Genomic DNA, 15,465 nt, shown 5'->3' with positions numbered 1-15,465 from the left:
GCTTCTGATAAAAAAATAAAAATGGTGGGAAATGGTTTCCCTACTAATTACCAGTGAAAATATCTGATTCTTTCAATTAATAATGACTGTTGGAATCTAAATGTAGTTGAACGCAGCCAGTACCAGCATTGCTCATCAACTGCCAACTTATACTGTGACCATGAATGTAGAGCCAAAATATTGGTATTCAGTTACTTAGGGCTCAATTCACAAAGCTTTACACATATGCGTTGATTTACTAAAGGCAAATAGACCATGCACTTTGCAAGTGCAGTTGCTCAAGGGCTTAGTAAATTAAGCCCTGCTTACTTCTATCATCCAATCATGTGCAAGCCAAAATGCTATTTATTTTAATATTTTCCTTGCATGTAATTGGGTATTCTTTGCAAAGTGAAGCCTTTCCTCAATTATCAAGTTCTGGAGCAACTGCACTTGCAGAATGTATAGTCTATTTTCCTTTAGTAAATCAACCCCAAATAAACATTCTATGTCCAATGACCATAGTTTTTGAAGCATCAGCATGCATTAGTTAACCTCACAATGCCTCTTAATCATTTGTCTGACAGCGGGTAGGAGAACTAGGAGCACACACAGTTGCACATTCCTAGTTCTCTTCTGCAAGGTTACTCAACATTCAAGGGGCATTTCAAGGCACACCTTAAAAAGTGTAGATGTCAAGAAGGGCAACACATGAAAAATTCCTAGGAGACTTATTGTTCAACCGGTTACAACAAGCAGGGCAAAGACAGCCACCATGTTTTGGGTGCCTTTATCAGGACTGGGGAAATTGGCAGAATGTTAAATGGTCTCAAAAGTACTCTTACACAGACTGATCTGCAGGCGAAGGATATTATAGACAACAGTCAGTGCTGGTATTCTTACAACTTCTACTGGGCTTGTTATAACCATTTGAACAATAAAGATTTTGGACTCCTAAGGATTTTTCATTAGGCTCTTTTTTTGATCTAATACACTTGGACTTCCCAACTCAGGTCAATGTCCTCTCTTGGGGGGGTCCCTGTATTTGTGGTGAGCTGTCAAATACAGATCAACTAGGCTAATGCCTATGTCTGCATTTTGATGTCCTGTGCAATTCCATCTCCAGTGCCTCTCTACCACTACCTCTTGGATTTTCAGTCATCTGAATGTCGTTCTCAAGTCGTTCTCAAATCTCATTGGTTTCAGATGAAAATACTGTCACTTTTTTAAAATAAGGATCCATATCCTGGTTTGTTATATTTATGAATTAATCCTTTATTCAAAATATTAAACAAATAAATAAACTGCCAAAGCACATAGCTGTATAGTAATGTGAAATTATTACACCTATTAATTGGCCTAGCTTTTACTCCAGTATGCTAAATACATAGTGGTAAATATATAGTGGTCTTTTGACACCTTCTAATGGTGAAGCCAACTCCATCTTTGACCCTCCTGCTTGCACTTTCTCCTGGATGCTTCATCCACCCACAAGTCAATCTCTGCCCTGATGTGTGAGAGACATCACCCAGCCGAGAACTTCCCATTTCATCATTTCTGCTATGCCAGGAACACTGCGCAACTGCAGATGTGCAGTCCACAGCATGCACTAATTCTGAAACTTACTGAGTGTGGGTTTTTGAAAGCTTCACAGAGATATGGAGCCTTATGGACTAGCAAATAATAAGGTCAAATTTGATGTGGGGGAAGGTAATCAGATTTAGTGTGTTAAACAACTAACCAGACATCTCCCAGGTTTACAGGATCCTCACTAGGGTGATGAACCTTGAAATGCCACCCTATTTAGGGAAATGGTAGATGGAACTGGGTGCGATCTGGAGCGAGCAAGAAAAAATGAAGATATTGAAATTAGCAGATGGGATAGCAATCGACGTAAACACAATAGAACTAAACTATAAATGTCTGTCCAGGTGGTACATAACTCCCATCAAGGCACATAAATACCAATAAGATAAATCACCGCTTTGTTGGAGAGGATGTGGCTTGATGGGAACAATGGTACACATTTGGTGGGATTGTCCAAAAATCCAGGTATATTGGGAAGAGATTAGACAGCAGATTCAGGGAATTACTGGAGTGGAGATATCTAATACCCCAGAGGCCTTCTTACTTCATAAAACTAACTTGACTATTAAACAATACAAAAAGACGGTTATATCACATTTGATAAATGCTGCTAAATCTTTGATACCTAAATATTGGCTGGCTACAGAGAGCCCAGAATTGAGAGATTGGGTATTTCAAGTAGAGAGTATTTATTATAATGAAGAACTATATCATTATGATATAGATGAAATGGGAAAGTTTAGAAATACCTGGAGAAGCTGGGTAGACTATAAGACCACACATAAATACACAGAATTTAAGGGAACGTGAAGGGAAATTGAGGAATGATGAAGCAAAAAGAAGGGGTTTGAATGGGGGGGGGGGGGGGTAGAGGGGGAATAGGGAGTGGGAAGTGGTAAGGAATAATGTAATGTGACTTTTTATGATGGTTTTTGGACTAATTGTTTTGTACATTGGAAAACTAATAAAATGTATATATTAAAAAAAAAAAAAAAAAAACAACTTTGAGGGTCATTTGCAGCTTAACAAATCAGGGATCTTGGATTGATAAATGTCCTATCACTCCAAAGAACATACATGAAACTTGTTCACATAGAATAATAGCTGTAATAATGCACCTACAAAAAAATGACAAGTCATCTAATGGACAGTAGTAGAAGATCGGCCATGCCCTTCTATTACATGCCTCAAGTCACAAGACATTGAAATTAATATGAAAGTAAATCAAAACTGTAAACACACCACCGCATCTCCTTCTTCACCTCCACATCGCAGGCATTGTTCCTGGCGCCGACCGCCGCTAGAGACAGCTGACACCTTTCCTCCTGTGACGGACGGCTGAATTTGTGCACTGCCCCATGTGTGGATGGATGACACCACCTAGAGGAGCGTCATATATTTGTTGATGTTTACAGCCCTAAAATCGTGGCTTCTTGTGAGTTGCTGCATTTGATGTTTTAAACTTCTAAATAAAAATTGTCTGCACTTAGAGTGCTTTTCTTTGTGTTTTTAATTTTTGGTCCAGAGTCTCCTCACTTCTGGGAAGAGCTGCTCAGTGCCAGTGGACATCTACATTTTGGGACTTTTCTCTCATGGACACTTTGTATTTAGCTTACATTTTTAATTAGTTTTTCCCTTTTGTTATTTCCCATCCCCCATTTCCCTCTCCCCTTTTTAATTGCCCTTTTCACCCTTCATATGCTGGCGGTTTTTAGCGCTTTTATATAGTTGTTTTTCCGTTCATACCATGGCGTTCCAGATCATGGGCATAATCACTGCAATTCTGCCCACGATCCAGAATCGCCGCAAAATGCTGGAGCCACTTGCGATCCTCGTTACTTTTAATGGCACCCCAATCACGGCACGATGTTATCATTATTATCACCAAACAAATTGTGGCAAAATCTTGCGAACAAAATCGTGGGATGCCTGTCACCCAAAAGAAGTTCGGTTTGCATGATTTTACTGCGATTACCCGTGGTTACTGGAAAGAAATTTGCTCAGTGTATGTCTGGCTTTAGTAAAAGCTGTGACTGATTACAATGTCTCATTCCAGACAAACCACAGCCTCAAAGCAAGAAATGCCTTTGGCAAACTCATATAGCTCTGTCAAAGCTTTTTGAATTGAATATTTTTTTTAAACAAAAAAAATATAGATATAGTAAATATAACATATATCAAACAACAAATTAAAAATGTATATAACGTAAAAAACAAAACAAAAAAACAACTAAAAGAAAACTGATCAAAACCATCACAGTTTCCCTTTAATGTAGATATTATGTAAAATATACTTTAACTACGATGAACAAAAATCAAATGTAACATTTAAAAACTTGACATCTAAGTATATGTTCCATTACAGAACAATGTGACTGCTGGGTGTGCTGTTGTGGGCTACAGTAGTACTAGCTACATACAGTAAAGCTAGTCATAGATGGTTTGAATCTCAACTGGTTCAGCAGGAACCATCTATGGGCAGGCTGATTGTACCCAGGTCGACTCATTGATTGACTTGGGTACAACCAGCATGTTGGATATTTACATGAAATTATTGACAGTGGCTACCACCGCTAGCAATAATCACTGTGTTTTCCCAGCCAGGACAGCTCCCCCCATTTCCCTGCCAGGAGAATAAAATAGCTCAGTGGGAGAGATTCCCCATCAACACAGTCCTGTCGTTGCAGGAAAGAAAATTGGACCATCTATGGCCTGTCTATGTGGCAGCAGTACGGTGATTTCTTGTCTGCTGCTGGATATAAAAAGAGCTGGGCTTAATGCTTCCTGCCATTCAGGAGAAGCATTGTATTTTTATCAATTAATACAAGGCTTTCTCTGGCTGGCTGAGGTTGAGATTGTCAGGATATCTGTCCAGCTCTCCACCTCTGCCAATAAGAGGAAGCTTTGTATTTGTAACCACTTGCTGACCCCCCCGCCGTGTATATACTGAGGCAGTGTGGCTCTATTGCACGAAACAACATACCTGTACATCAGTTCATTCAATAGCCATTAGATGGTACGATCATGCCCCTGGAACCACGATTGTGCTGTGATTGCATGGCGGGGATGTCAATCAGTGGGTCCGGCAGACCCGATGTCCGCTGGCCACCCGCGATCATCCCGGGAGAGGCAGAACAGCAAACTGTAAACAAGGCAGATCGCCGTTGTGACAGGGAGGAAAACAGAAATGTTGTGTTCCTTCTAAGCAGGAACAAGGATCTCTGTCTTCCTCCAGTCAGAGCAACACTCACACAGTTAGCAAGAACCCTCTAGGGTCACACTTAACCCTTTGATCAACCCCGATGTTATCCCCTTCCCTGCTAGTGTCATTAGTGCAGTGACATTTTTTTAGCAATGATCACCATAATAATGTCACTGATCCCAAAAAAGTGTTAGAAGTGTCGGTTAGATGTCCGATTCATCTGCCGCAATGTCGCAGTCCTGCTAAAAATCACTGATCGCCACCATTACTAGTAAAATAAAAAATAAAATAAAAATGCTATAAAAATATTGCATAGTTTGTAAACGCCATAACTTTTGCACAAACCAATCAATATACACTTACTGGGAATTTTTTTTTTTTTACCAAAAATATGTAGCAGAATACATATTGGCCTAAATTGATGGAAACATTAGATTTTTTTAAAAAAAATTATTGGCTGTGTTTTATAGCAGAAAGTAAAAAATAGTTTTTTTTTTTCTTTTTAAATTGTTGCTTTTTTTGTTTATAGGGCAAAAAATAAAAACTGCAGAGGTGATCAAATACCACCAAAAAAAAAGCTCAGACTGATGTGGCCACTGGGTGTGCTGTAATGTACTGTCTTAACATTAACTACATACAGAAAGTGGCGCTGTGCTCTGGCAGCAGTATGGGCAACTTCCCGTCTGCTCTTGAGTATAAAGAGAGTCAGGCTTAGTGCTTCTCCTTTATTCAGTAGACGTCTTTTATTAAAGCGGTTGTAAACCCGAAAAAAAAAAAAACCTGCAAGACAAAGGCATAATGAGCTAGTATGCATCGCATACTAGCTCATTATGTATTACTTACCTTAGAACGAAGCCCCGACGCGGACCCCCGGACATCGCTGCGGGCGCTGCCATTATCCGTCGGCGTCTCTTTCGGGTTCGGTGGCTCCGGCGCTGTGATTGGCCGGAGCCGCGATGGCGTCACTCCCGCGAATGCGCGCGGGAGTGATTTTCCGGGAAGCTCCCGGCAAGGAAAACTGAAGGTCCCCCCAGACCTTCAGAGCGCATGCGCCGCTCGCGTGAGCGGCTGCATGCACTGCAAATATCTCCTAAACCGTGCCGGTTTAGGAGATATTAATTGTACCTACAGGTAAGCCTTATTATAGGCTTACCTGTAGGTAAAAGTGTCAAAAAGCGGGATACTATCGCTTTAACTACTTCTGGTCCGGAAAGTTTTACCCCCTTAACCGCTTACCGACCACTGCAAGTACATATACTGCGGCGGTCAGCCCCTCACAGGCAGAGTGACGTATCGGTACGTCACTAGCCTGTGAGGCTCTGGGGAGCGAGCGTGCGCCACCGGCAGCGCGCTCCCGCACGGTCACGGACCCCCCCGCGCGTGTGACTGGCGGACTCGACGTCCGCCAGTCACTCTGCGATCGTCGGGGGAGAGGGAGAAAGGCAGACAGGCTGTGTAAACAAGCCGCCTGTCATTCTCCCCTGTGTAGAAACACTGATCATACGGTTCTACTATGTAGGACCATTGATCAGTGTTCCTACAGCTCAAGCCACAGCCAATCACAGTTAGAATCACGCCCCTAGGGACACACATAGCACCTCCCTCTCAAATAAAGTTAACCCCTTCACTGCCAGTGTAATTTTACAGTAACAGTGCATATATATATATAGCACTGATTACTGTAGAAATGTCACTGGTAACCCCAAAAGTGTCAAAAATGTCAGCCAAGGGTCCGATCTGTCCGCCGCAATGTCGCAGTACCGCAAAAAAATCGCAGATCGCCGCCATTACGCGTTTAAAAAAAACAACAAAAATGACAAAAATCTTTCCCTTTGTTAGTAAACGCGATAACTTTTGCGCAAACCAATCAAAATACGCTTTCTGCGATTTTTTTTACCAAACATATGTAGCAAAAAACTAATTGGCCGAAAATGTTAAAAAATTTTGATTTTTACTTTTTTTTTGGGGAAATTTCATATAAAAAAATGTGAAAAATATTGTTATTTTTGCAAAATTGACGCTATTTTTTTGTTTATAGCGCGTGATCAAAAAATCGCACAGGTGATCAAATACCACCAAAAGAAAGCTCTGTTTGTGGGAAAAAAAGGACGTCAAATTCGTTTAGGTACAGCGTTGCACGACTGCGCAATTGTCCGTTTAAGTCACGCAGTGCCGAATCGCAAAATACCCCCTGGTCTTCTAGCAGCCAAATCCTCCGGGGCTTAAGTGGTTAATGGCCAGGCCATTTTTTGCAATTCGGCACTGCGTTATTTTAACTGACAATCGCGCGGGCGTGTGACGCTGTACCCAAATAAAATGTATGTCTTTTCTTTCCCACAAATAGAGCTTTCTTTTGGTGGTATTTGATCTCCTCTGCAGTTTTTATTTTTTTGCTATAAACAAAAAAAGAGCAACAATTAAAAAAAAAAAAAAAAAACAATATTTATTTGTGTCAACTTGGCTCAAACAACTATTTAAACTGAATTAAATATGGGACTGTATTTTAAAGAAATGTTTAACCAACTGTATCAAAGCGTGGATTAAAGTTACAGAGTACTGGGAATGAATGCTGATCTCTAGCATGTCTACTTAAGCCATCAATTGCAAAGAGCTCTTCTTTATAACAATAGTTGACAAAACAGTATGAAGCATTAAGCACTGTTCAAAATATCTATTATTTTCTAGCACGTAAATATACTAGAGGTGATACTAGCTCTCCGTTACATTAGAAAACCTGAAGGCCATAGGAAAAAAAAAAATCTGTCCTTGACAAGCACATAATGTGTAGAGGCTACTTCAGTGTCACTTGAATTCTTTCAAGTTCAAGGTTATAAGTACCTGTTTTGTAAATCATAGGCCCACTGTGTATCCTGGAATGACTGTGCTACATCATGTTTAAAGCTATGTATTAAGCTATGTATTACACATAACAAAAATGACATTACTGTTAGGGTTAACTTGTTTGCATCCTTTATTAATGAGTTAATAAAACCTTACAGTACTGTACCTATACCTATAGTTATTTCTCTTTTGTTTATGTTTATCACTTAACAATGATAAAGCCATTGAATCTGATATATATAAATTACTGCATATTAATATTTAATTTCGACCCCTTGCAGCCAACAGCTGAAAGAATGTGCATTTTCTGAAATTCAGATACAACGGTCGCACACAAATTAAATCTAAATAATTCCAAAGCAAGATACCCCCATTTCCCTTCCAGCAGAGTCAGGGTTTTAATGAATCAATTTATAGAGACTGCCACAGAGCATGAAACCAATAATGAGCATGGTTTGAAAAACTGAGTGTTGTGATACAGTCTGTAATACAAGTTTTTTTTTTTTGTAAAATAACTTATTTATTAATTTTATTTTTTTTTTTAAGTTGTAAAGCATCAGTTTCTAAACTTAGGAACATGTCACAAAAAAATGTGGAGGCTCTCATTATTGACCTCTTTGTGAAAATATGGCTGTCATACTGACCCTCTGGTTTCCATGCTTTCTAAATCACCAACCTAGAACAAGTATGTTGGGAGTTCTGACTTGCTACATGCTTGTGCCAGGACATTGACTTAAAAAGTGTGAAGTTACAGATGGGAAGCTCCTGAAGAAGCGGCAATCCTGAGAAATGCGTAGAGCTTTCTGTGACTGTATAGCTCATTAATTCTTTGATCCTTTCATGTCGGAAGTTGATGAAGAATTTTAAATTCTGTCTATAATAAAATCACATTTTAATAAGTTAAATTGTGTACACTATCATATGACATGGAGGGAGCACATTTAAAGGAGAAGTACAGCCAAAGGTTGTTTGGCTGTACTCCTCCTATGGATCGCAGGAGTGTAGTTAGTTCTGCACACCTGTGACCCATTTTCAGGTGACAGCAAGCTGAAGCCCGCTGTCGGCTAACGTCACAGAGCCGGTCCAGGCTCAGGCAAGATTGTGACTATATGGTTGGGATCCACCCATGTGCCGGGACAGGCACCTGGCTCAGTCTCTCAGTAAGCCACTGAGAGCCTGAGCCTGCCGCTCCCGCACCCGCCCTCTCCACAGCCCAGTGCTCCAGTGAGTGTGGGAGGGCAGAGAAGAGAGCTGCAAACTGACAGTCAGAGAGCTCTGAGAACCGAGTGCTCAGCAGTGTTCAATCGCTTGGTTCTCAGTGTTATAGCCAGCGGGGCACAGATGCAGCTGCTACATCGACCCAGGTAAGTATGATTTTAAAAAAAAAAATGATTCCCATACTTCTCTTTTAAAGTCTCTTAGATAGTAAAAGGGTTTGTGTGTATAATTGATTTGAGATTATGCCCCCTGGTGTTATATCATTTTTATGTTATTGAATCCATGGGTACCCTTTCTTTTTTGGTACTTGAAGCTAAGTACAGTCAGGATTGTAGCATTTTCAGAAGATTGGTAATGGCAGCCTCGTTTTTTTCTTTCATTGTAGGATCCTTTAAAGTATCTAAATGCATAAATATCTTATCTTCATTTGAAATAACAAAGTCAATTTACAAAATTATATGCAAAGCTCTTAGAGATATAGAGAAACTGGATTTGTTAGACTCTGTATTTACAATGCTTTGGAAAAAATGCATTTTCTATAATATTAAAGCAAATGTATATTGTCTTTCTTTCTTTCTTTCTTTCTTTCTTTCTTTCTTTCTTTCTTTCTTTCTTTCTTTCTTTCTTTCTTTCTTTCTTTCTTTCTTTCTTTCTTTCTTTCTTTCTTTTTCTCTCCCTCCCTCCCTTCCTTTCTCCATTTCTTTCTTTTTATTTTTCTTTCTTGACTAGAATTATACATTTCTTAAATATAGCCTAAGTGCAGTCAAAATAAACACAAAGATCAGCAAAGGGAACATAACTTACAGTTAGAAGAATGTGTCCCGTGTGCTGATGCCTCTTCTGTTAGCTGACATTTTCTCCTATTGATGATGACCCTCTACCCATCACCATAATCTACCAGCGTCGCAGGGTTTTGTAAAACTGTGGGAGCTGTCTTTATAATGAAAGTGATTCTAAAGTCAAAACGTGTTTTTTTTTTTTAAGGGTCCATGTACACTGCAACTTGTAATCGGCCGTTTATGAGCATTTGGGCGTTTTTTTCAGAAGCCCCTGAACCCACCTCCATGTTATCTTATCTGTCCATGTACACAGGATCGTTTACAGTCATTTGCAGGCAGTTGAGTTCAGTGACGTTTTTTGGAAAGCAATTATTTGTGTTCGAACGTGTGTTTCCCGGCGTTTCAAATGCAAAACGCAACCGAACGTGACCGAACGCAATGACCCACGTTTAGCGCTTGTGTTTTTCCATTTTAAAGGGGAATGATTTTTTGACCTCTAGAAACGGTTCTAAACGCAAACACCCGCTAAACGCCCGCTAAACGCGGGTGCAAACGTGACGCAACGGATGTTTTAAACGTCCTTTAAATTCCAGCATTCCAGGGACTTTTTAAAATGTCCCATGTGCATGAAGCCTAATGCATTATTTGCAATAAGGTAAAAAATACCCCACTATCCGTCCTACCAACCCCATCCCTTAACACTTACCTGACTCCTGTCACTGTTCCAGCACTGTCTTGGCTGCAGAACTGCTCCCCTCACTTCCTTGTCTTACAGGAGACAGTGAGGGCAGCAGGAGTAAAAGGACCCTGCTGCTGTCAGTCAAGCTCCTTTGAGGAGAGAGTGGGGGTGTGACTTACCAGCGCTGTGTGTGTATACGGATGCACACAGCCTGGCTCAGGAGTGTGCATGCATAGATGCCTCCTTAGCACTGGAAAGCGAAGGGACCTTTCTGTGCAATATCGTTGCACAGAGCAGGTAAGTATAACCCTATTTTTAAAACAAACAAAAAAATGATCCTTTAAGTATCACTTTACACTAGACCAACTAGACCTTGGTATAGACTACACTGCTGTCTGGTTAAAAAAAAAAAAAACCTGCACCAGTGCAATGATAAAGTTACTATAGTTGTCTCCTCAACTATAAGCAATATTTATCTAGTTGTTTTATTCACATATTACAAGTATGTATATAGAGCTTACAATTTACACAGCACTTTACATATTGTACATTTACAGCAGTCTATGCCCTCAAGATTCAAATCCCACATGCATACATACACATACTAGGGTATTAGTACTAGGGCATACATACACATACTGGGGTATTAGTAATAGGGCATACATACACATACTAGGGTATTAGTACTAGGGCATACATACACATACTAGGGTACCAGTTTAGGCATGATCAAATAGAGCCATGACTGCATTATAAAATCATTTGTTTATACAGAACCAGATTGTATGGTGTCTTTTTTTATATCTGACTATATAAGTAAAAAAACTTGAGTATTGTTAATCCAGGTAGTATCTATGTAGCTTAGGTCTTTTGGTTGTACTCTATGATCAACCATTACCAGAGTTCAGGTTTAATTGAAAAGTGACAGCTTCTAGTAAACACAAAAGGTGCTGGCATTGGAATCAAAAATCAAATTAGCTTCTTGTATTATGTTTTTCAGTTGCTAAATATTTTACTGAAGCAGAAACCAGGCTGAATGACAATGTAGTGTTCTATATTCTTACCTAGCAGTATTATAATGCAGAGGAGAATGGCGATCAATGCTCCTGTACTCAAACCTGTAGGGTGGCTTAGAGCTTCGGCTGTACAAGACTGCATGTTACCCTTGTGGTCGCAGGCACACACACGGATGGTCAGAGTACCAGTGCTAATCTGCACAGGAAACCCATAATCAGAAATGACCACTGGTAAAAGGTATGTATTCATCTCATGACGGCTATATCCATTTCTTCTAGTGTATATGCTGGCTGTGTTATCTGCAATCAAAGTATATACTATTATAAACACTTTCATACTAGACCCAACAATCACAAAGTATTTCTTTTTGGCATACCTACCTCCATTATCTTTGACGGTGAAGTTGGCATCGGACGATGAATACGAAAACCGAAGTCCACTGTAAGAATCATCCTTATCCACTGCACTCACAGTGTGTATTATCTGTAATAAACATATTCAACAGGGTCAAATAATACCTCTAAGTACACAAACAACAAAGTTTTTTCTTCATACAAATATAATAAATAATATTGCATAACATATAGTATATTGCGTTAAAATATGCGCAATTAGAATACGAAATATGTCTGTTTTCAATAAATATAACTTTCCAGAGAAGTTATTTGGGGGAGGATTAAAAATTCATGTCCAGTATGCATGCAAATGAGGAATTTCTCATTTAAAACTGAACTCTAGGTAGATATAAAATACAACTATGTAATCATTAATGTAATTAAATGTACATATTTTTTTAATGCAAACAGTTACAGCAGAGCCCAGAGTGGACGAGGGAGAAGCAGCAAAAGAAGCCAATCAGGTGTGTGGCACTGCAGGTAGATGGTTGATAGTAGAGAACAGGGTGACACCAGAGAAGGACTCATCTGTGTGCTGCGTCTCTTTTCACTGTCCAGTCACAGGGTTGGAGTGGAAAAGGCACTTATATGTGAAAGTAAAACACCTGCAAAAAAACAATCAGGTCGCCTGCCAGATAGGACTGTGCTATGTGGCAGGACTGTGTAAATCTCATGAAATGAACGAACTAGTGAAATCCCTTAGCAGGTTTAACAACTCCCATATATCAGTTTAATCTGTGCGTTTGGCTGTTTGCCTGTTCAACTTTAAAATGATTGTTTTATTTGAAACATTAAGTTAGACAAGCTAACAAAGTAGTAATACAAATAATGATGGATAGAAACTATGATACACTTCATAAGATGTCCACAGGTATCACACTGTGGAAGAATGTGTAGGCACAATCTAATCACTGAAAGATCTTTCTGTAGAAACGTCCACCTGGATTGACTGTTAATGCATGCCTATGCATATCAAGGAGAAAGCAAGGAGCGCAGAAAGACATGGCGGTTTTGGCTTTTCTAGGGGAAAGATTTTATAGGCTGGTAATATACTGTTCCTCGCTTTTAGAAAAGCAGGCCAAAGCCTGTTTGCACTGGTTGGGAAATGCAATGAAACATGTTTTTTTTTTTTTTTCTCAAATCAATTGTAACAAGTTGGATTGTGAAGCGCCATTTATATCTTTGGGTATTTTTGGTCTTATTATAAAATTCACTTTTGAGTACTATTTGGTTCCTGGAATGCTAATTTGCATGCTAGTAGTTTCCATCTGGTTAGACTGAAAATAAAGGATAAAAAAAGCAAGTAGCTTCTTATCTAGTAACAAACCAGGTATAATAATTAAAATGCCCAGATGTCAGTCTTTGCAAAATCTTGGATATCAGTACTTCATGTATAGGCCATAAATACATTAACCACTTGAAGACCTTAGGCATTTAAGTTATACCCTTATAAAAAAAAAGGTCAGGCCATATCCCCTACTGTAAGGCCTGCTCCTCCAACTACAATAAGGCTTACCTGTAGATACTGCGAATATCTCGTAAACTTGTGCCGTATAGGAGATATTCACATTGACTCTAGCCGATGGCATCACTGTGCATTCTGCATTCGAGCCACACTGAATGTGCCTTGAATGCAGAGAGTGCTATATAGTTAGTTAGGTTGAAAAAAGACACAAGTCCATCTGGCTCAACCAATAAAAAACAAACAACAGTAAAGAAAACCCAACCACACAATCCAATATACACAATTCTATACCCTCAGTTGATCCAGAGGATGGCGAAAAACCCCACCAAAGCATGATCCAATTTGCTACAGCAGGGGAAAAAAATGTCTTCCTGGTCCCCCGAGAGGCAATTAGATGTTCCCTGAGTCAACTTTACCTATCAACATTAGTACCCATTTATATTATCTACACCCACAAAAGAATCCAGGCCTTTTTTTAAGTTATCTAGTGAGCTAGCCAGATCCATCTCTGGAGGGAGTCTATTCCACATTTTCACAGCTGTTACGGTGAAGAAACCTTTCCGTATTTGAAGACGGAATCTGTTTTTCCTCTAGACGTAAAGAGTGCCCCCTTGTCCTCTGTGTTGACATTAAAGTGAACAACTCAACACCAAGTTTACTACATGGACCCCTTATGTATGTACATGTGCTGTACCGAAATTGTGACCCCATGCATATGAAGAGAATGACATCATTGCGGCTCGGCCATTCAAACGTCCACGGAACACTAACCAAGAAAAATAAATGGGTGAAGTTGGAAGTGCCGGCAGTGATGACAGCTCAGCACTGGGGGGGTCAGTTTAAAAAGTAAATCTTCCATAATGTGCAGTATGGAACCCATTAACCACTACTTTAAAATACACATGATGTCACATTAACTGTCATGTTATGCGCTATACATTTCACAGGCTTTATAATTATACCTGAAATGAATTCAACATAATACATAACGTACATGGCAAAGCAAATATTATTTATCCAATAAGGCTTTTTCGATTTATGTAATCCACAAAAGCACTGGAAATCTCTATATATACTGTCCATGCAGGGACACATATGAAACTTAAGAAATTCCTAGTTTTAGTCATTAATGAAAGGATTAGAAATGCTTCAAGTGGAATTACAGTTTAATTAGCTTTAAAAAAGAACATTTTAAGATGAAAGCTCTTAATTATAGCACAGAAAGTACTATCTGAACTGCCAGTGTGACGTTTTAAAAAAAAAAAAATCTTTGACATTGCGAGATGATCTACCCAGGCTCCGTTACTGCTGTGACACAAAATAGCTGGTATCCTCCCTCTCCACATGCAGTGACAATATATATGGAAGTTACAGGGAGAGCAGAGGTGAAAGATGACAAACATCACATGGGAGGATTGGGAATTAAACAGTAAATCTGCAGGAGATTTTTTTTTTTTCCCTAGCAGTTTTTATGTTTCATCTAATCCTTTAAAATGCTATGTTTTCTATTTGCAGCAGCCTTTTACTTGTAGGTTTAGTTGTAAAAGATTGTTTTACAGACCATTACAGTATAAATGGTAATAGTAACCTAAGTGGTCATTTGGGGCCACTTAAAATGAATACTATTATGGAAGCAAACTGCAATGAAAATACATAACAATAATACGTGCAGCTATCTTCAACTACATTCTCCTAGGTTTACCTAAGATCTAAATGATAATTATTACTTCTGCCACATTAAAGAATATGCACGGTGCCTTATTAACACAAGAACTAAAAAATACAATGTTCACAGCACAAGTTTAATATCATTCTAAGCATTTATGCTCTCATACAAAATTGATGCTGTTTGCAGTTTATCCTTCTTTTCTTATTTTATTAATGCATAAACACCAGAGTAAAATTATGCAGCTGTTTGGAAATCCCAGTGTTGACACAAGTCAATGATTTACAAAGCCAAGTGCAAAATGTATGCTTATTTTATGATAAGATAGTAAATATAATATCACAGAGTTGTGGTGTGTATGTACTGCCAAAAGTATTGACCATGTGTATGCCTAGTTATACAGATTATATTAGGGAAGCACAGTGTCTTGATGGTTAGCACTTCTGTCTTGCACAACTGGGTCCCTCAGTTCAGATCCCAACCAGGAGACTATCTTTATCGAGTTGGCATGTTTTCCCAACCTTGCGTAGCTTTGCCTCTGGCAATTTCTGTTTCCTTCCACACTCAATAGAGAGGCTGGTAATTAGCCCTTCTTTAAATTGGGCACAGTACTGTACGCAGTGTTGCCAACGGTCAG

At 39.2% G+C, this 15,465-nt stretch overlaps 1 protein-coding gene across 1 annotated transcript in view; it reads right to left on the bottom strand.

The window, feature by feature from the left end:
• Nucleotides 1-15,465, bottom strand: part of LOC309556963 (cadherin-6-like) — a 567,199-nt gene that overhangs the window by 24,197 nt on the left and 527,537 nt on the right. Inside the window, exons 10-11 of the mRNA XM_082259546.1 lie at nt 11,683-11,785; nt 11,350-11,601 (exon numbers count right to left, since the gene is read on the bottom strand). Coding sequence (XP_082115672.1) covers nt 11,350-11,601; nt 11,683-11,785 — 355 coding nt within the window. The remainder of the gene's footprint in view (nt 1-11,349; nt 11,602-11,682; nt 11,786-15,465) is intronic.

Source organism: Pelophylax lessonae, assembly GCF_965119305.1.
Source record: "Pelophylax lessonae genome assembly, chromosome: 5".
Taxonomy (NCBI): Eukaryota; Metazoa; Chordata; class Amphibia; order Anura; family Ranidae; genus Pelophylax; species Pelophylax lessonae.
Note: the sequence above shows the minus strand (reverse complement) of the source record. Positions and strands in the feature narration are given on the sequence as shown.